This window comes from Onychomys torridus, chromosome 8 (assembly GCF_903995425.1).
Source record: "Onychomys torridus chromosome 8, mOncTor1.1, whole genome shotgun sequence".
NCBI lineage: Eukaryota > Metazoa > Chordata > Mammalia > Rodentia > Cricetidae > Onychomys > Onychomys torridus.
This window is the reverse complement of record NC_050450.1, coordinates 41,098,856-41,118,831: the sequence shown is the minus strand read 5'-3', so window position 1 is coordinate 41,118,831 and position 19,976 is coordinate 41,098,856. Positions and strand designations below refer to the sequence as shown.

Below are 19,976 nucleotides of genomic sequence, written 5' to 3'. Positions count from 1 at the left end.
ACACAATACCTTGGTCCAGTGTCGTCTGCCACAGCCCTCCCACTTGATCTACACTCTGGCCCCATTAGGAGAGTCCATAGATTGGCTTCTGGGGACAGATGCCCTTCTAGAGAGTGAAGCCATATGTTCACTCAGAAAACAGAAGACAGATGATTTTAGAATTTGTATTTTCATGGGGAAGAAGTGTTTTAAAGACAGAGCTCAAGCTGATATTAAACAGACTGCTGCCATTGTGAGGTAGAGACGGCAGATGATGTGGTCCTGCATACCCTCCTCCCTCCTTAGCCCTCACCTCAGTCCTGTTGAGCCTCTGCCATTGGCTTTCTGCTGGAGCCATGGCTCTGGAGGGACTTCTCTTGCTCAGGGTTGATCTGTCTTCCACCTTCATGAGTCCCTGTTCATCAGGGCAAAGGTCCCTCCAGTTTGCTGGACACACCCTAGAGGAATGCTAGAGGCTGGGCCTTCCTGCCTGCCGTGACTGGAGCCAACCCTAGCATGAGGTGTTAAAGCACTGCTTCTCAACCTGTTGTGACCCCTTTGGAAAACCTCTGTCTCCAAAAGTATTTGTATTTTGATTCATAACAGTAGCAAACTTACAATTATGAAGTAGCAATGGAAGTAATTTTGTGGTTGGGGTCACCATAACATGAGGAACTGTATTAGAGGGTCGCAGCATTAGGAAGGTTGAGAACTACTGTGTTAAAGGATTTTCTAAGAAGTCCAGACCCTAGGATCAAGGGTAGAGAAGTCCTGGTTCTAGGTGGACACTCCTTGATAGCACCAGTGCTTGGTACTCAGTACCTCCCATACCCAGTCTCTATCTATCACTAAGCTATCTGGGCTCAGAAAGTTCCCCAAGAGCCCCCTAGGTGGACTTCTGTTTCTGTCTCTGTGTTCCCTTCAGTTTGGGCATCTCTATGCTCTAAGTCTGTGGCCACATTAGCTGAGAAGAAGCAATGATGGTCCATATCAGATGCAGTGGGCCAGGTGCCATGCCACATGACCTTTTGTATTTCCCTCACTATGCACAGCCAGAGCAGACAGTGATGGCCACTAGGCCCACGTTATAGGTGAAGGAGAGGATGGACCAGAGAAGTACAGAGAGACACCTGGGGCCACACAGCTGAGACATCCCAGAGCCCAGATGTAACCTGGTATTTAGAGAGGTGTGCAGACATTGCTCACTTGAAGAGGGGTCTGGAGGGGAACAGCTCTGCATGGGTCTTGGTTCACAGAACTGGTGGTACACGGCATTAGGAAGACTCAGCGCATGAATTCAATCACCACCCAGGCCCGCTGGAGGCTACCCTTGCCATCCCTCATTGCGGCAGGTTTTGTGGCCGTTCTTCTTTCCCTCGTGTGAAATGAGAAATGCTGTTTGAATAACCGATGGCAAGGGAGGCTGTGCACACTCCAATGAGGAAATAAAAAACCTTCCGAAAGACGCAATTTGGGGGATATTGGAAACCAGAGACTGGAACATCAGTCTATAAAATTCAACACGCCCAATAAAGCTGGAGCAACTGGTCAAGTGTTTTAGTGCGCTCGGTTGCCGGGGAAGCGGCGGCCATGAGCTGGGCCGTGCTTCCAGGCATTTGTCCTCAGCTCATTGTGGTCTCATCTGCATAATGCACCTCATGATTTTGAAGCACCTTAACATTAGCGTCATGAGCACAGCCATGAAAGCATCTGAGATTATTCCTGTCACGGGCTTAAGTGCCCTTTCCCAGAGCCCACTCCACCACAGCCAACCCAGAACAGCCTATTTGTTACTTCAGTGCTGGTGACTCAGGGCAGAGCGGGTGGAAGCTCATGTAACTGTGTTCCTCACTTAGACTGTCACCACCCAACCCAGGCCTGTGTCCTATGGAACATGCACATGCTGGGGGTAGTCACGGGGAGCCTGGGAGGCCCAGCTTATCACTACAAAGTAGCTCTGCAGCCCTTGGTGGCCAGCGCTGCAAACACATGTTCCTCCCTGCTCCCCTCCCCCCTGCTCCACTCCCTGTCCTGGCCTTCCTTGCTATATCCAAAGCAAACCTCTGATTTCACAGACTCTGAAGGTAGCTCTCCCACCTCCAGTGTCCTCTAGATTAGTCAAGGTAGGTCTGTCCATCTGCCATGGTCTGCTTCTGTAGCATAAGAAACTTAATGTGCACATGGCCATTTTACTTCAGGCTTACAAGCATTTCTGCAGGCCATGGCATATACCACGTGTCCTGAGGCCACATGGATATAGAAACAGCATTCTAGCCTTTACATTGACATGTATTTATAAGCCTCTGAGCACCTTTGTGGTGTGCCGGGTGCTGAGGACATATTAATACATAAAATTGTACCCCTTCCTATGGTTTGTACTCTCTCGCCCTTCTCTTCCCACCTAACTCCGGCACAGAGTGAGTTCTCTGCTCTGTCCCTATACATGTGTTCTGATGTCTTTGTGGTGGTTTCCTGATCTCGTTCAGAGCTTCTCTGAAAAGGCAAGGCATGGGATGTTCTCCCCCTGGCTGGGGAGCACTCTGCTGGTATCGTCTAGTCATTTTATGTGTACAATATAGTTTCCCAACTCATGGAACTCTGTTCCATGTGGTCGTTGTCTCCACTTTGCAAGAACATATGCTGTGTGGAGACTCGGGTTATAGCCTGTTGTCTGGTGCCGTGTGGATACAGACTCTGCCCCAGTGAAGAGTTCGGTTTGACCTCCCTAGATTCTGTTCTCCAAGGGTGAGGAAGGGGTGGAGACCTCTGGAGATGAGACTCGGACTGAATGCACATTGCTGAAAGGTCTCTGCTGCTACTGGGCTCACGTACCAATCCTTCTCTTCACTTCCTCTATACTCATGACCTGTACAAACAGCACCTTTGTCACTGGCCCAAAGAGTGTCAGAAGACCCATCACAGAATTCCACAGCCCAGGGCAAGGCGCCTTTGTCCTACCTTTGAGGAAGCAGTCCTTGCTGTGCACCCTGACAATTCGCTTGCCCAGCAGGCAGGCTGCACGGCGAAGCTCACAGTGGTTCCCGTAGAGCCTCCCATCGGAGCCACACACAGGCATGTAGCGGGGCCTGCACACCTCCACACAGCGGCACGAGGGCTGCCCTGTCGCCCTATCAAGCAAGCACCTGCTCCCGTGGTTGCAGAGTTTCTTCCCACAGGAGACTGACAGCCCAGGGCTGGGAAGACCTGTGGGTGCACACAAACACAGAGGGTTAGCTCAGGGCTGGAGAACAGGGGCGCAAACAACCTTTGCTGCTCTTTCAGGTCACAAACAGTAGGGGTGTAGAGGCTTCAACTTCCTGCAAGGCTGAGGTGGACCCATGGTGGGATGTAGGGCCTCTGGGTACTGCATGGAGTCCCTGTTCCTCCAAGAAGTAGCTCCAGGAGCCAGAAGGGATATTGTGCTGCATGGAGCTCATGTTTTTATGAGATTCACTCTGAACATCTCAGACACAGCACCTGCTCCTTTGGAACCCACGAGAGGGCCCTTGGTGAATATTTGTGCTTTCATGGGCTTGCTCTTCCTTGCCGTCAATTGGATCAATAAAGACACCTAGTCCTTCTGTGCTCACTAAGAGGTGCCTTAGACCAGAGGACAGAGCTAATAGTCACTGAACCTCCTGTGCCCTGAGACCACTCCACAGTTTAGAACTGCATCGAAATCATTATAAAACTGGTTTCTTCCCCTATCCCTTCCTCTGTCTCTTCTTTTTTCTTTCCTCTTCTTCTTACTTTTCTTTTTCTTTATTTTGGGACAGTGTCTTGTTTAACCCAGACTGGTTACAAACTTCTGATTCTCCTGCCTCCACCTCCTAAGTGCTGGTATCACATGCATGGGCTACCACACCCACCTTTCTCTTTCTTTCTTTCTTTTTTTTTTTTTTTTTTTTTTTTTGTTTTTGGAGACAGGGTTTCTCTGTGTAGCTTTTGCGCCTTTCCTGGATCTTGCTCTGTAGACCAGGCTGGCCTCGAACTCACAAAGATCCGCCTGGCACTGCCTCCTGAGTGCTGGGATTAAAGGCGTGTGCCCCCACTGCCCGACTTTTGTTTTTGTTTTTGTTTTTTTTAGAGCTGAGGCTCGAACCCAGGGTCTTGTGCTTGCTAGGCAAGCACTCTACCACTGAGCTAAATCCCCAACCCCACCTTTCTCTTTCTTAAGTGATGACTTGAAGCCAGGCTGTGCACTAGGTCTCTAAGAGGTCTCAAAGATAAATAAGCCATAACTCAGCTTCCCTTTGACCTAGTCATTCTTGTTGAAGATGAAATGTGACAAAACCATGATATAGCTAAGGCTGGTGCAGTGGTTTGGATACGAATGGTTCCCATAGGCTCATGGATTTGAATGCTTGGTCCCCAGTTGTTGGAACTGTTTGGGAAGGATTAGGAGGTGTGGCTTTGTTGGAGGAGGTGTGTCACTGGGAGTGGGCTCATACCATTCCAAATGAGCTTTGCCTCTCTTTCTTCTTTGCACTGTGGATCAAATGTGAGCACTCAGCTCCTGCTCCAAAGCCATGCTTGCTTGTCTGCTGCCATGCTGTTCACCATGATGGTCGTTGTCTCGCTCTTTGAACTGTAATCCCCTAACAAACCCTTCTATGTGTTCCTTTGACCATGGTGTCTTTTATTACAGCAGTTTAAAAGTAACTAAGACAGGTAATCCAGGAACTATGGGAGTCTAGGAGCTTCTTTTCAGACCAATGTCCAAGACAAAGGTTTGATGTAGAGAGAGCTGAGCAGAGGAATTGAGAAGTGCATCAACCCTGTGAAGCCACTGCAGAGTCTAGAGAGGAAGTGTGGTGAGGAGATGAGGAGGGAGTCCACACCATCAGCAGGGCCACTAGCATCCTCCTCCAACCCCTGACCAGTCCTCTGATCTTGTATCTGCAGACAGAAGGCTAAGACCTTGGTGTATTTGTTTCCTTTTGGTTTGTTTGTTTTTCACTCTTTGGAGGCCTGCCACCCAGCTCCCAACTAAATAATAAATACACGGGGACTTATTCTTACTTATGAATGCTCAGCCTTAGCTTGGTTTGTTTCTAGTCACCTTTTCTAACTTAAATTATCCTCTTTTTCTTTAACTACATTTTGTCTCTTGGATTTTTACTTTTCTTTATTCTATATATCTTTTTCCTTCTTACTCTGTGACTGGCTGTGTTGCTGGGTGGTTGGCCCCCCTTCTCCTCCTTTTCCTGCTTCTTGCTCTCTCTCTCTCTCTCTCTCTCTCTCTCTCTCTCTCTCTCTCAAGCTTATATTTTCCCTCCTATTTATTCTCTCTGCCTGGCAGCACCACCTATCCCTTTCTTCTGCCTAGCTATTGGCTGTTCAGCTATTTATTAGACCAATTAGGTGTTTTAGGCAGGCAAAGTAACACAGCTTTACAGAATTAAACAAATGCAACAGAAAACAATGCAACACATCTTTGCATCATTAAACAAATATTCCAGAGCATAAATGAATGTAGCACATCTTAAACTAACATTCCACAACACCCTGAAATCTGGAGCTGCTATACTATTTGAGTAGTCTCTCTGTCTGACACACACTCACAAGGATCTCTGGACAGTAGTGCTCAGAACTCACATTTCTAAGGCAGGTGGCTGGGGGTGGCTTATTTCACTGATAAAAGACAGAAGTCCATCCAGAGCACTTAACTAATGTTCTACCATATAAGAAGAGCCCAGGGAATTAGAGGATAACCCCATACCATTAACAACATGTGGCATGCTGGGAATTAAAAAAAAGAACCCAAAGTCCCAAGAATTAAAACATGAACACAGAGTTTACAGCTGTGGAAATTTTTGCTTTATCTTTTGAAGCAATGGTCTTCCATGCTTGTTATGGTAGTGCACATCTGTCATCCTCTGCATCTTGGAGTAGAGGCAGGTTGATCAGAAGTTCAAGGACAGCTCTGGTTACATACTGAGTTTGAGACTAGTCTGGACTACATAAGACCAGGTACCAAATCCCAAACCAAAACATCACATAAGCTACTAAGTCCAAACAAATAAAACGTCTCCCATATACTATACAAGACAGAATGGCCCTGGTTATCAACACTGAACCTTCTACTCCCTGGGACAAACACATGTATAAGGGAAAAAACAAGAATCTGCTTTTCATCATTGTAGATTTGAAAGGGAAAAAGTCAGTTATGGGAAGATTAACTCCTTGATTCAATCACTCATTTAAATTCCCCTGACCTTGCCAAGTTAAGAAGTATCGACTGCTTTCTTGCATCATAATAAACTCGAAGGTCAACATATCTCTGCAGAGTAAGAGTGCAGATCCAGAGCAGGGCATGCAAACCTCCTTTATTCAAGGGGCTGACTATCCCCACCTCACTGCAAAGGCTCCTTGGCACTGAAGCCACCTCTCCTACCCCTGTAGTTTTCCTGTGGAGGGAGGTTGGCCAGTGGCAGTGGGAAGGGAAGGATGCAGAGAGCAGGCTCTGGGCCAGAAGCCCACACACCTGACTTCTGGTGGCTTTGCCACCAACTGTGTTTGATTAGCAGGTTTCTCCTGGGTTGCTGGGAAATGGACCACTCTGGAAAATGCCAGCAGCCGCTAGAAGACACTAATATGGTGCTGAAATGACCAGCTTTTGCTTCCTTCCCAAGACAGGGCAAGGAAGCAAAGCCTCACCACTAGATGCTGTCTCAGTGGACTTCCCCGCTCAAGCAAAACAGAACTGACTAATGGCCCATTTTGAAAAGAAATAGCTCAAGTCTTTGGCTTCTCAGATCCAGCTGTGGGGTTCCTTCTCCAGCTGTGACTGCTCTTGTTCTCCCCCACTGGCTATCAGCTCCAATTTACCTTGGGTGGGGGCTAGTTCTTCTTTAGTCAGCGTGTATTTCTTCCCTTTATCTATTCCCCGGGAACATGGGCTCTAGACTTAGGAGGTTCCGTGGGTGCTGGGCCACTGTCCTTCTGTGGCCACAGAACTCTCAGGTTTTAAGAAACGCAACAATTTTAAGGACAATTTAGTGCCAATGTTCCAATGCCAGGTCAGAGGCTGGCATGGGGAGGGTGATGGGGGTCACATGTGGTGACCATTCATCTTGGCCTGCCTCTCCTAAGTCTCCCTGGAGGAGCCATCTGCGGTCAAAGGGACCAGCGACCTGGAGAGGTAGGGGAAAGGGGACTTCAGAAGACTACCTTCATCAGACAGGGGCAACTCTTCCACTTGGCACTCTTCTTTGAAAGGCCAGATTGTATTAAATACCACTGGGGTCCATTGCTCCATGATTAGCTTGCAGACTGTGCTCTGAGGGGTCACAGTTAAGAAAACATCTGTGCCAACCTGTGGTCATGGAAGACAGTGAGAACTCTCCTTTCTCGGCTGTGGAAATCAGCTGTCGGCAAATATTTGATTCCTAATTATTTGCAATTAAGACAAAGGGAGTGTTGAAGCCCCATATATGTCCCTCACCAACGCTGTGGATAGCAGGCCCCATGGGGAGCTGAGCTTGCCTGGGCAGGGACAGACATGGATGGAGACTCTGACCATGAGGTAGGTTCCTCATTAAACAAGACCCTCGTCACCATTTCCTTTTTGTCATTAAAGCAGAATGAATTTCCCACTCCTAGCGGGATGATGATAAAACAGTAATGGGAAAGGTAACGGAGTGAGACTCCCAGCAACTGCCTCCAGTGTTTATGAGGACAACCGTGATGCGTGAAAAAGATAGCATGCGCCTAATTTATAGTCATAAAGAAAGTCATTTACCCAGGTTAAAAACTGATCATCTTGCCAAATAAGCTGCTTTTCAACACTAATTAAATTTACTGAACATGGGTAGACATGGGAATTGATACATTATAGGGATGGTGGTAGAGCCACAGATCTATTTGTACTTGTTGGTGCTGAAGACCCATTGCTGTTATTCATAGACAATGCTGGACCAGAATGTCACAGACCTGGTGGCCAGAAGCTCTGAGCTTGGTTGTATAAGGTGAGACTCAGCCTGAGCCCCAGGGGCGGCCATTCAAGGTGACTGAGTTCCAGGAAAGATTCTGGGTACAGAAAAGGGAGTCTGATTCACCTGTGGTTTGGGGTGTGGCTTACTCATAGCCCAGGGCATTCAAGAACCCAGGTGGGTTACTTTGCTTCCAAACTCTGGCTCCTTGGTCTGCGGTATACCCATGAGTGTTCCCATCTCAGAGATGGTGTCCAGGGTGACACTTGGGGAAGCTGCAGCATGTTCTCTTCAAGATCGGTGTTGGTATGCCTTATGACCGCGGCAGGGTTAAAGGGACAGAACCTTTCAGAGGTGGCTGGGGCACCGACTTAGCTTCCTTCCTCACTGCTGAGGCGAAACAGCTGACGAACGCAACTCAAGGAAGCAAGGGGTTCCTCTGGCTCCAGCTCCATCATGGCAGCAAGGGCACGTAGCATCCACACTCAGGAAGCAGAGAGTGATGGATGCTGGTGCTCAGCTCTCTTTCATTGAGTCTGGGACCCCCGTCCATGATGGCGTTACCCACATGCAGGGTGGGTCTTCCCTCTTTAGCTAAACTTTTCTGGAAATATCTGTATTGATGGGCCCAGAGGTGTGTTTGATTCGAAATCCAGTCAAGGTGACAGTGAAGATCTACCATGACAGTCATGATGTCAGGGACCAGCACCCAGGCAGGTTCCTTGTCAGCTCACTTTGTCATAGCCTCAGCTCTTTCTGGCCTCCTTGTCGTACCATGAAGCAGTGCAGAGACCATGTTCTTGGAATTTTCTAGCTTCCTCAAACAAGAACAAATAAACTTCTTTTGTTTATAATTTAACCAGTCTATGGTGTTCTGTTAAAGCAAGAGAAAACAGACAGAGATGAGGGGAAACTCATTCACTTTTCCATTTGGGAGTGAGGATTACTGGCTGGCCTGTTTTTCCTAGCATTGTGTCTCTGTGTCTTGAACTGATCTTCTGCTTGGTACAGATAGCAGCCCTGCCTGCCCCTCAGCAGGTGAATGTCTGCTGCAGATCTCAGGCAGGGCCACATGCCCTCTGCTTACCACTAATGCCTACACGAAAGACGTCAGGATGAAATCCCACAACCTCACCTATGCCCTGACATGCCACAGCGAGGTTCCAAGGAAACCACTCACTGCTGAGCCTGAAGGAGGGAGCTGGAAGCAAAAGATAGGGAACCACACGTGGCACCAAGAACCTCAAGAACCTTGTTTGCCATCTGCCACAAACCCTAGCCTGGCACGAAGCTGCCTTCAGCTTCTGCTGGCAGAGACATTAGTAAGAAAACACATGGTCACCTTGGGCACCTGGGTGGAAAGCTTGCTCATCTATGCATTGTTCCGGTGTGTGTGTGTGTGTGTGTGTGTGTGTGTGTGTGTGTGTGTGTGTACATGTACACATGTGTGAGTGTGCAAGTGCATGTATAAGAAGAAGCACATTCATGTGGAAGCTTAGAGGTCAACCTCGGGGGTTATAGGTATTATTTTTGACTGTTTTGTTTTTAAAGAGGTACTTATTCATTTTTATTTATGTGTAATAATTTGTACCTGCTTGAGTTACATGCACCACGTACATGCAGATGCCAATGAAGGCCAGAGGGCATTGCAACCCCTGGAACTGGAGTTACAGCCAGTTGTGAACTACCCGATGTAGGTGCTGGGAACTAAAGCCAGATTCTTCCAAGAGCAGAAAGAGCTCATAACCGCTGAGCCATCTCTCCAGCTAAAATCCACTTTTTTTTTTCTTCTTTTTGAGACAGCATCTCACTGGGATCAGGATTTGATAATTAGGTTAGGCTGGCTTTGTCAGTCAGTCCAGGGATCCTCCTGCTTCTGCCTTCCCAGTGCTGGGCTTACAGGCTTCGGACACGGGTGCTGGGATTGAACTCGGGTCTCCATGCTTGCCTGGTAAGCATTTCATCTACCGAGCCATCTCCCCAGCTGTGGTTGTCTTATTCTTGAGTAAGAAACTGGTTCTGAGGGGAACTGGGGTAGTTAAATGCACACAGACAGAGGAAGGAAGAAATGAGGTGAGTGGACATGGCATCTTGCCAGTGAACGACCTGGACAGGCTAGGAAATCCAGGACCTCTAGGCTTACCTTTCCCACCAGAAGGAATAGTTTACATCTTTACTGGAATAAATGTATCAATTCACACATAACGCGACAGTCCAGGCTGTAAATGAATGGTAAGTGTTGGTAAGGGCTGAGCTGAACAGAGAGGCGACCTGCTAGCCTAGGTCAGGGCCTTGGCTTAGGTGTACCTGTCAAACAAGGCACCATCGTGACATTATGACTTGTTTTACTCCCAGGGAACCTGAGGGGGTCAGCCTCAACCTCACAAAGAGACTCCAGAAAAGGACTGTGGAGCTCCAGATAACTATGTTTGGCTCTAGGGTGACAGATATTGCTCCTTGGAGAGGCACCATGGGCAGGAGAGAGGGACCCAGAGCCAGAGGGATGCCACTGTTGTTGCAGGCCTCAGAGTTACCCTGTCTGCCCTCAAGCAACCACACACTCGAAACCTTTTTTATCTTCAGTACTTGGTAGTAGTTTGTGACCCAAGGCAAGCTCCCTGTCTTCTTGTCTTTCTTATTTAAAATCCTGAATGGTGGCTATCTATCTGTTCTTCACAAGATGGTTGAGAGGACTGAATGAGATCATTCACCACAGGAGACTGGCATGCAGCAAAGGCTGGATCCAGACTTCTGAGTCAGTGATGGGAAGAGCAAACAGGCTAGAACTGGTTAGTCAAGTGCCCATGAGCATGGGGTGGTGGTGGTGGTGATGGCTGCCTTCAGGAGACCCGCCTTAAAGGGAAAGTGGACACACTGTATTCAAAGTATTGACTGAGTATAGAAGGGCAGACTCCAAACAGCATGCTTCCAAATATTCCCGAGAACAATTCCCCTCTACTTTCCCCAGGACTTGCTTGGAGCATGGAAACTGTCCAGTGTCCAAGCTGGGGGAATCTGAAATCCCAGGCTGTCCGGACAATGTGACTGGAGTTGATGGTTGGAGGACAAGCTCTGCGGGCCTCACCAGGCCCCCGAAGCTCGTTGTCAAAGGCAGCCTTGCAGGAGCCAGGGCATCAGAGCTCCAGTGTGTGCCTGTTCGTGTGTGTAGATGTGTGTGCCCCATGCATGTGGAGGCTAGAGGACAGCCTTGGCTCTTGCTCTTCTGGCACTGGCCACCTTTTTTTGAGACAAGGCCTCTTACCAGTCTTGGAATGTACTAAGTAGGCTAGGCTGGCTGGCCAACCCCAGGAATCTGTCTGTCTCTGTTTCCTTATCCTGCCTAGCTTTTTAAAGTGGGTTCTGGGCATCAAACTCAGTTCTCCAGTTTACAAGGAAGGCATTTTACTGACTGAAACGTCTTGGACTCACAGGCTTAAAAAAACAAAACCAGAAACTAACCATCACTATTGTTTATTTTAATTGGTTAATTAGTTGCATGACGATGGGGGCTGGAACCTAGTGCCTTGGGCAGGTTAGCTAAATTCTCTACTATTGATCTCCATTCTCCCATCTGACTTTGCAAGTCAGGTCAAGGCCATCTCTTCCCTTGCAGAGCCCTTTCTATGACTGTTCACAGCTGTCTTCCCCTCTGCCGTGGGGCAGGACAATGGAAACTGCTCTCACTATTTCTAGAAGTTCCCCCAAGCATTAAAGGAGCTCCTGGGTTTGGTCCTGGGATCCTTTCTGGCTGTTTGCCAGCTCACTATATTCTCTGCCATACAATTGGGGTTCTGTGCTCCTCAACGGCAGGCCTCAGAGCTCCAGGACCCAGCATGAGGTCTGTGGTGTCAGGCCAAGCCCAGGCTCCACATCTCAAATATTCAGATGCATGGGGGCTGGCAGAGTCAGCTGTAGAAAAGGCCAGGTAAAGATAAATCTGATGAAGGCAGGTGAGTCCTAAGGCTGGCTGGTGAGAGATGGGAGGGTAAAAATGAATGGGACTGGAGGAAAGGGGGGGTGGCTCACAGGGAGGGGAGGAGCACAGAGAGAGGAGGAGAGCCCCGGGATTTGTGAGCAGCTCTGTTGCCTAAAGAAACCAAAATGAAAAGAGATACATGAGGACTGAAAAACAATCCTCTCCCATCTGTGAACTGTGGCCATATGTCAGAGACAGGGCTTTAACTTGGGGGTCTTCGGGCCACAGCAAGACGGCAGAGGGAAGTCAGTCCGTCACCTCCCTCCCTCTCCTCCTGTTTGCTCAACCAAGTGATCTAAACCGGCTTGGCAGGAGTTATTGCAGAGACCTCCTTGCAAGTGAGAGCAGCATAAAAATGCGGAGTCCCAAAGGAGTGTTCCTCAGGGGTGGGGGATGTTTCGTTTACAAAATGGCTTTGTTTTAGAGTACTTCATCCAAATCTCCCCAAGTTCTTTCCTTTGCAGAGAGCCCCTCCAGCAGCCATGCGTCTTCTGTTCTGTCTGCAGGCCTCTCACTGTCCCCCCAGCTACCTCACTCCCTTGTCACCCTCTCTGGCTCCTCTGAGTTCCCTCCATCTCAGAGCCAATGGCACAGCTGTTGCCTGCTTCTGGGAATGTACAACCGGCAGGCGTATGGATGCCTCAGTCCTGTGTGGGTTTGTTCCAGCTTCTCCACTATCTAATGATTAAAGGGCACTGCTCCTCTGGCTGCCTCCAATTATTCCAGGAATTACTGTGAAGGCGCTCAGTGGGAGGGGCTGGAATGTCTCCTGCCACTTTGTCCCTGGAGACTTACCAGCCTAAAAGAATGCTCACTTCTTCTAGGACCCTACACACTGTGCTGGTGGAGCCTCCAGGTCAGTCCCTTGCCTTGATTAGATCACTGTCATGATGTGTCTCAAGATGTTAACACGCTGTGGTGGTTACTCTACTCATGTCACCCTAACAGGATCTAGAATCACTGAAGAGGCGGGCCTCCAGGCACACTTGTGAGGGATTATCTAGTTAAATTGGCATCTGTGAATGCCTGTGGGGGAGTGATTTCATTAGGTTGAATTGTGGTGGGAAGATCTGCCCACAAATGGTGGTACCATTCCCTAGGCTGGGGTCCTAGACTCTATTAAAAAAAGAAATGTGAACTGAGTGCAAGCATTTATTGCTCTCTGCTTCTTGGCTGTGGGTGCAATGTGACCAGCTGCCCCAATCTCCTGTTGCTATGACGCCTCTGCCATGATGGGCTATTCCATTGGACTGTGAGACAAATAGATTCTTTTTCAAATAGATTATTTTTCTGTTTTTAATCGCAGCAAAGGGAAGAAGAGTGAAAGATGCATGGTCTCCATTTTCATTACACTTTTCAAGAAAAAAAAAAGATTAAATTGGGGTTAGAGAGATGACTCAGTGGTTAAGGGTACTGGCTCCTCTTCCGTAGGATCTGGGTTCCATCTCCAGGACTCACATGGTAGCTCACAATTGTCTATAACTCCAGTCCCAGGAGAGCCAGTGTCCTCTTCTGTTCTTTGTGAGACACACACATAATGCACAGACATACATGCTAGCAAGACACTCATATATCTAAATAGTAAAAGTTGAATATTAGTGCACACACAAATGACTATCTTACAATTAGTAGATTGCCAATGTCTCCTCAGATATCTTTTATCTCAGTGGGATGATCAGCCATAAACATGTATATTGGGTTTGTGGAGCCTGTTTAAACTTATTTATTTTTATGTATATGGGTGTTTGTCTACATGTATGTCCATGCACCACATGTGTGCCTGGTGTTCATAGAAGCTGGAAGAAGGCATCAGATTCCCCAGGACAGGAGATTTAATCTGCCATGGGGTGCTAGGAATTGAACCCAGGTCCTCTGGAAGAGCAGCCAGTACTCTTGACAACTGAGCCATCTCTACAGCCAGTGGGGCCTGTTTTGCTTGCACTGACTTGTACTGCTTTGATGTGGGAAGATCAGGCCTAGAATTGGGCGACATGATTTCCTGGCTTAGGTCCTGGACTGTATAATAGCAGAGGAAGCTGAGCACAATGTGCAGGCACACACTCACTCTCTCTGCTCTCAAACATGGATGTGGTGTTGACTTCTTCCAAATGATAGACTCTAACCTGGAACTGTAAGCTTGAATAGACCCTTCCTCCCCAAGCTGCTTTCTGTCACACTATTTTATTCACAATGACAAAAAGGAAACTCAGACTCTAGGCTCAATGGAGCTGAAACCTCTGGTGGGTGGGCCTGCTCCTCACACAACCAGAAGAGTCCATAGAGACTATGACCATGTTCTCCTCCCTAGGGACCCACAACCCACAAGATGGCTCACAGGACCAGTGGCCATCTACCAGGTGCTATTTGTGAGCTCACTATTGCATTAAGGTCTGAGCTACAGCCCAGAGATCAGTCATGGAAATAACTGTATTTATCAGAAGGTCTTGCCACCAGAGTGAGGCAGAGGGGACAGACCTTCCAGAGAAGGCTAATTTAAACAATGGCACAAAAAGCCCCAGACTTCAGGAGAATCAAGTACAGAACAATTCTTTCTTTCTTTCTTTCTTTCTTTCTTTCTTTCTTTCTTTCTTTCTTTCTTTCTCTTTCTTTCTTTCCTTCCTTCCTTCTCTCTCTCTCTCTTCCTTCCTTCCCTCCCTCCCTCCCTCTCCCTTCCTTCCTTCCTCCCTCTCCCTTTCTTTCTCCCTCCCTCCCTTCCTCCCTCTCCCTTTCTTCCTTCCTTCCTTCCTTCCTTCCTTCCTTCCTTCCTCCCTTCCTCCCTCCCTCTCCCTTCCTTCCTTCCTCCCTCCCTCCCTCCCTCCCTCTCCCTTTCTTCCTTCCTTCCTTCCTCCCTCCCTCCCTCTCCCTTCCTTCCTTCCTTCCTTCCTTCCTTCCTGCCTTTCTTCTTCCTTCCTTTCTTTTCTTTTCTCTCTCTCTCTCTTTTTCTTTCTTAAGAGAACCTGGATATTTTAACCAAAAGGATAACCAAAGGATTATTGGAAGAGAGTTGTTACTATTGAGACTCAAATCAAGGCCTTTCAACACCAAGTAGAGACTGTAACTAGAATGAGCAGAAGGGGAAATAAGGGAAATCAGAAAATATATCGGTCCTGGGGGTTGCAGAGATGGCCCAGCCTTAAAGGGCACTGACTGCTCTTGAGAGGACTCTGATTTTGTTCCCAGCATCCACATGGTAGCTTACAAGTGTCCCTAACTTCATGCTAGTTCTAGGGGATCTGGTGCCCTCTTCTGGCCTTCTTGGGCAACTGTGCACACAATGTATTTACACGCAGCCAAACTACTCATACACATTAACATAAAAAAAAAAATCAGCCCTCCAAAGTAAATTGTTAAGGAAGAAAGAGCAGAAGGAAATCCTTTGAATATGTCCCCACAGACACCCAGTCACGGAGTGTGGCCAGTTAGAGCTGCAAGTTAGACAGGCATTGCCATTATCACGGTCACTATGGAAAAAGGAGATATGCTAAGATGGGGGTGTAACTTAACCCTAATGTTTGCAAAAGAAGGGCAATGATCAGTTACTACTGGCAGCTGCTGCTACATCTACATGCTTACCGACCCAAGTGGAAGGTGTTGAAATTAGCCAGATCTGGTGGTGTAGGTCTGCAATCCCAACACCTTGGGAAGCTGAGGTGGGAAGAGGTTCAAGGCCTGCCTGGGTTACAAAGAGAGTTCAAGGACAGCTTGGGTAATGTATGGAGACCTTGTCTCAAGACTGAGAAAGTTAAAAGCAGGCTGGAAATGCAGCTTAGTGATTGAATGCTTGCTTACTTGCCTAGCATGTGCAAGGCTCTAAGTTAATGCCAGGACTGAAAAAAAAAAAAAAAAGAAAAAAGAAAATTATAAAACAACTGTGATGAAGCAGTTGGACAGATGATAAATGTGTCAAAATTAACCATTCGACTCTACATTAGCAATAAATAATTAGGCACGAAAAAGGGGAAATAGTCCTCTCACAATAATGGCAAAACTCATAAAATATTTATGAATAAATTTGACAAGAAAACCATAGGACCTATGTGAAAAGGACTATAAAATCTTATTGAAGGTCATAAAATAAGATTTGAACAAATGCAAAGTCATTTCTTATTCTTTCAGTGGGAAGACATTCCCATAAATTTATACGTTTAATATAATCCTTTTGAAATGGTATAAAGTGGTCTTTAAAAGTTCATTTGGAAGAATAAGTGCCCTCAGATAACCAAGAAAGATAAGGAGGAGACAGGGAGGGAGGGAGTGCCTGGTCCTGTGTTAGAATACTAGTCCAGAATGCTGCTGACATCAACAGTGACAGGATACTGAGGCAGAAACAGGCAAATCAATGACCACAAAATAGAAGAGAGGATCCAGAGATAAATCTCGATGTATATGAAAGTCTATATGACTAGAGTGCCATTCTGATCAGTGAAAAGGTCACTACTTCATAAATGGCACTGGGGTAGCTGGTCACCCACCTGCAATGAAATAATGCTGGAACATGCCCACAATGCCCCTCCCCCAATCAGATTCAAGTATCTATACGTGCCTCAATTATTCTTATTAAATAATAGTGGATATGAAAAATAGCCAATGAAGAGTTTATTAACTTGATAAACTGATGTTAATTTATTATTATTTGCTAGGGGTTGAGCCAGAGTTCTGTGTGTAGTAGTAAGTGCTGTGTACTGTGCAGGCATCAAAGTACCATGAGCAAGCATGTCCTCATCCGCCTGGTTAAAGGTGGCTTTCTCTCTCTCTCTCTCTCTCTCTCTCTCTCTCTGTCTCTCTGTCTCTCTGTCTCTCTGTCTCTCTGTCTCTTTCTCTCTCCTCTTTCTTTTGATTTTGCCATTTGTCCTTCTCCCATGGGATCCTCCCCTCTCTGTCTCTCCAATGCTGGGATTACAGGCATGCACAGCTATGCTGAATTTTTTACACAGCTGTTGGGGATTGGAACTCAGGTCCTCATGCTTGCTAAGCAAGTACTCTTGCCCACTGAGCCATCTCCCCGTCCCCCTTCCATTCACATTTTTTGCAATGTAGTGTTTATTTCATATACTTTTAATTTTATATAAACGAACCATGTGCACTTGTCTGAGATCTAGTTTCTTTAATACTGTGTTTGTATCTGCATCTTTTCATATACCTATAATCCATTAATTTCTGCTTATGTTACCCAGTGCATGGCCTACCATCACACATTCAATAGTCTATATGAGGTTGTTCATAACATTTTTCTCTGCTCTTCTTTCTCTCATTTCCTTATTTGGGGAACAGTATCTGTCACAGATTCCTCCCTCTACTCATCTAAAAATTAAATATAATTTATTTTTTAAAACAGATTTATTTGATATGTGTCCGTGTTTTGCCTGTATGAGAGTGCACACATGTGTTCAGAGACCACAGAGACCAGAAAGGGCATCAGATCCCTGGAGCTGGAGTTACAGATGGTTGTGAGACACTATGTAGGTGCTGGGACTCGAACCTGGGCCTTCTGCAAGAGCAGCTAGCACTTCACACCGCCGAGCCACTGTTCCACCCCAAATATACTTTCTTTATTCTTTGGTTTATAAAGTTCATTTACAACATAGTTCATTAATTACATAATTAATCAAAAGTCTAAAGTTAATTAATGTTTTGCTCTCCATATGAAGACTCTTAGAACAAATGAACTCTAGCTACTTCTCTTAACCTCAAAAAGCTGACTACCACATGTATTGATTATACTTATAAACACCTTCTTATGCCTCAAATTCTCTTAGCTGCATTTGTCTAAAATGTCCATTTTATTTATATGTTGAGTTGCAGTGTTACAAGTTGTCATTCTATTAAATACTTTTCCCACAATTTTACTTTTGGTATTTCTGTGCCATATTCTGTATATTTCCCTCAAATCTATCTTCCAGGTCATGAATTCCCTCTTAAGCCATTGCTAATCTTTTCCTAATTCACACTGAACTGAGCAAATAAAGCTGGATCTCAATGACAATAGAAACTACAGAAAGTACACAAACTTCTGGAAACTAAACAACATACCACTGAATGATAACTGAGCTGAGGATGAAATCAATGAGGAGATTTGAAATTTTTAGAATGGAATAAAAATGAAGTCATAATGTACCAAAATTTATGAGACACAGAGAAGACAGTCCTAAGAGGAAGTTTATAGCCTTGAGTGGATGTGTTAAAAAATTCTAGAGATCTCAAATTGACCAATTAATGGTGGTCCTGGAGGCCTTGGGAAACAAGAGCAAATGACTCCTCCATAACCAGATGGGAAAAGATGACTAAAACAGGGAATTCAGTGAATGAAATAGAAGTAAAAAAATCACACAACATAGAGAATCAATGAGAGGAAGAGTTGGTTCTTTGAAAAGATGAATCGCATTGACACAACTTGAGTCAAATTAAACTGAAGAAAGGGAAGGGGGAGCCAGGTGGCACACGCCTTTAATCCCAGCACTCGGGAGGCAGAGGCAGGTGGATCTCTGTGAGTTCAAGGCCAGCCTGGTCTACAGAGCAAGTCCCAGGATATCCAGGGCTAAATAATAAAGATCCTGTATCTAAAGGTGAGGGGATCCAAATTAATAAAATTAAAAATAAATGGGAAACATTACAACAGACACCGAGAACATTGAGAGAACCATAAAGGCATTCTTTGAAAAACTATATCCCACCAAACTAGAAAATCTAAAATGAAATGGAGGAATTTCTAGACATTCATGGCCTAGAAAAGATAAATCAAGATGAATAAACAATTTAAACAGAGCAATGACATCCAATGAGATAGGAGAAGCAATTAAAAATATCCCAAATAAAAAAATCCCAGGTCCAGATGGATTAAGTACATAATTCTGCCAGACCTTCAAAGAAGAACTAATATCAATATTCCTAAAACCAGTACACAAAAACAAAAACTAGGAAACATTTTCGAATTCTGTTAATGAAGCCAGTTTTACCCTGATACCCAAACCAGACAAAGACTGCCACCCCCCAAAAAAGGAAAATCACGCCAATATTTCTAATAACACGGATACAAACATTCTTAATAAAGTACTTATAAACCTAATTTCAGAATACATCAAAAAGATTTTCCACTAAGATCAACTTGGTTTCATCCCAGAGATGCTGGGATGGTTCAACATACATAAATCAACAAATATAATCAACCACACAAATAGACCAAAGACAGAAATCACATGATCAAATTATCAGATGCAAGAAAAGGCCTCTGACAGAACCCAACATCCCTTCATGACAAAAGTCTAGGAGAATCTAGGAATAAACAGGGACTTACCTCAACATAAAAGCACTATACAGCAAGCCTGCAGCCAAATTCGGTCTAAACAGAACAATTCAAAGCACTTTTTCTTTAGGAACAGGTCAGGATGTCCACTCTCCAAACTCATGTTCAATATAGTGCTTGAAGTCTTAGCTAGAACAATAAGGCCAGTGAAGGAGATAAAACGGACAGAAGCAGACAGGAAGAAGTCAGAGGACCGTTATTTGCAGATGATATGATTCTGCAGAACTCCTACAACTGACAAACACATTTGGCAAAGGAGCAGGATACAAAATTAACACACAGAAATCCTGTTCACACACGACAGACATCCACAGCAGAAAATCAGGGAAAACAACTCCACTCACAGTAGTCTCAAAAATTATCTCGGAATAAATCTAGCCAAGAAAGTGAAAGACATGTCCAGTGAAAACTTAGAGACACTGAAAAAGGAAATTGAAGAAGAAACCAGGAGACGGAAAGGCCTTTGTGCTCATGGATTGGCAGAGTTAATGCTGTGAAAACGCCCATCCTACCAAAAGCAATTCACAGATTTAAAGCCATCAAACTTCCAATGCAATTCCTCAAAGAAATTGAAAAGAAATGTTAAACTTCATATGGAAACACAAAAGGCCCAGGAAGCCGAAATAATCCTGAACCATAAAAGAACAGTTGAAGTTTTCAATTTTGAAATTTTATTTCTAAAACTTCTATTTTATCCTTCACAAAGACATTTGGCCATTTTGTTATCTCTTAATTTTTTAGTTACATTTTTATTTTTATTTAAAAATTAAGCATATATGTTTCTGTG

The 19,976-nt window shown here is 45.6% G+C and overlaps 1 protein-coding gene across 1 annotated transcript in view; it reads right to left on the bottom strand.

Moving 5' to 3' along the window:
* The window catches only part of Fstl4 (follistatin like 4), a 421,445-nt gene that overhangs the window by 189,125 nt on the left and 212,344 nt on the right, over positions 1-19,976 (bottom strand). Inside the window, exon 4 of the mRNA XM_036197831.1 lies at positions 2,938-3,183. Coding sequence (XP_036053724.1) covers positions 2,938-3,183 — 246 coding nt within the window. The remainder of the gene's footprint in view (positions 1-2,937; positions 3,184-19,976) is intronic.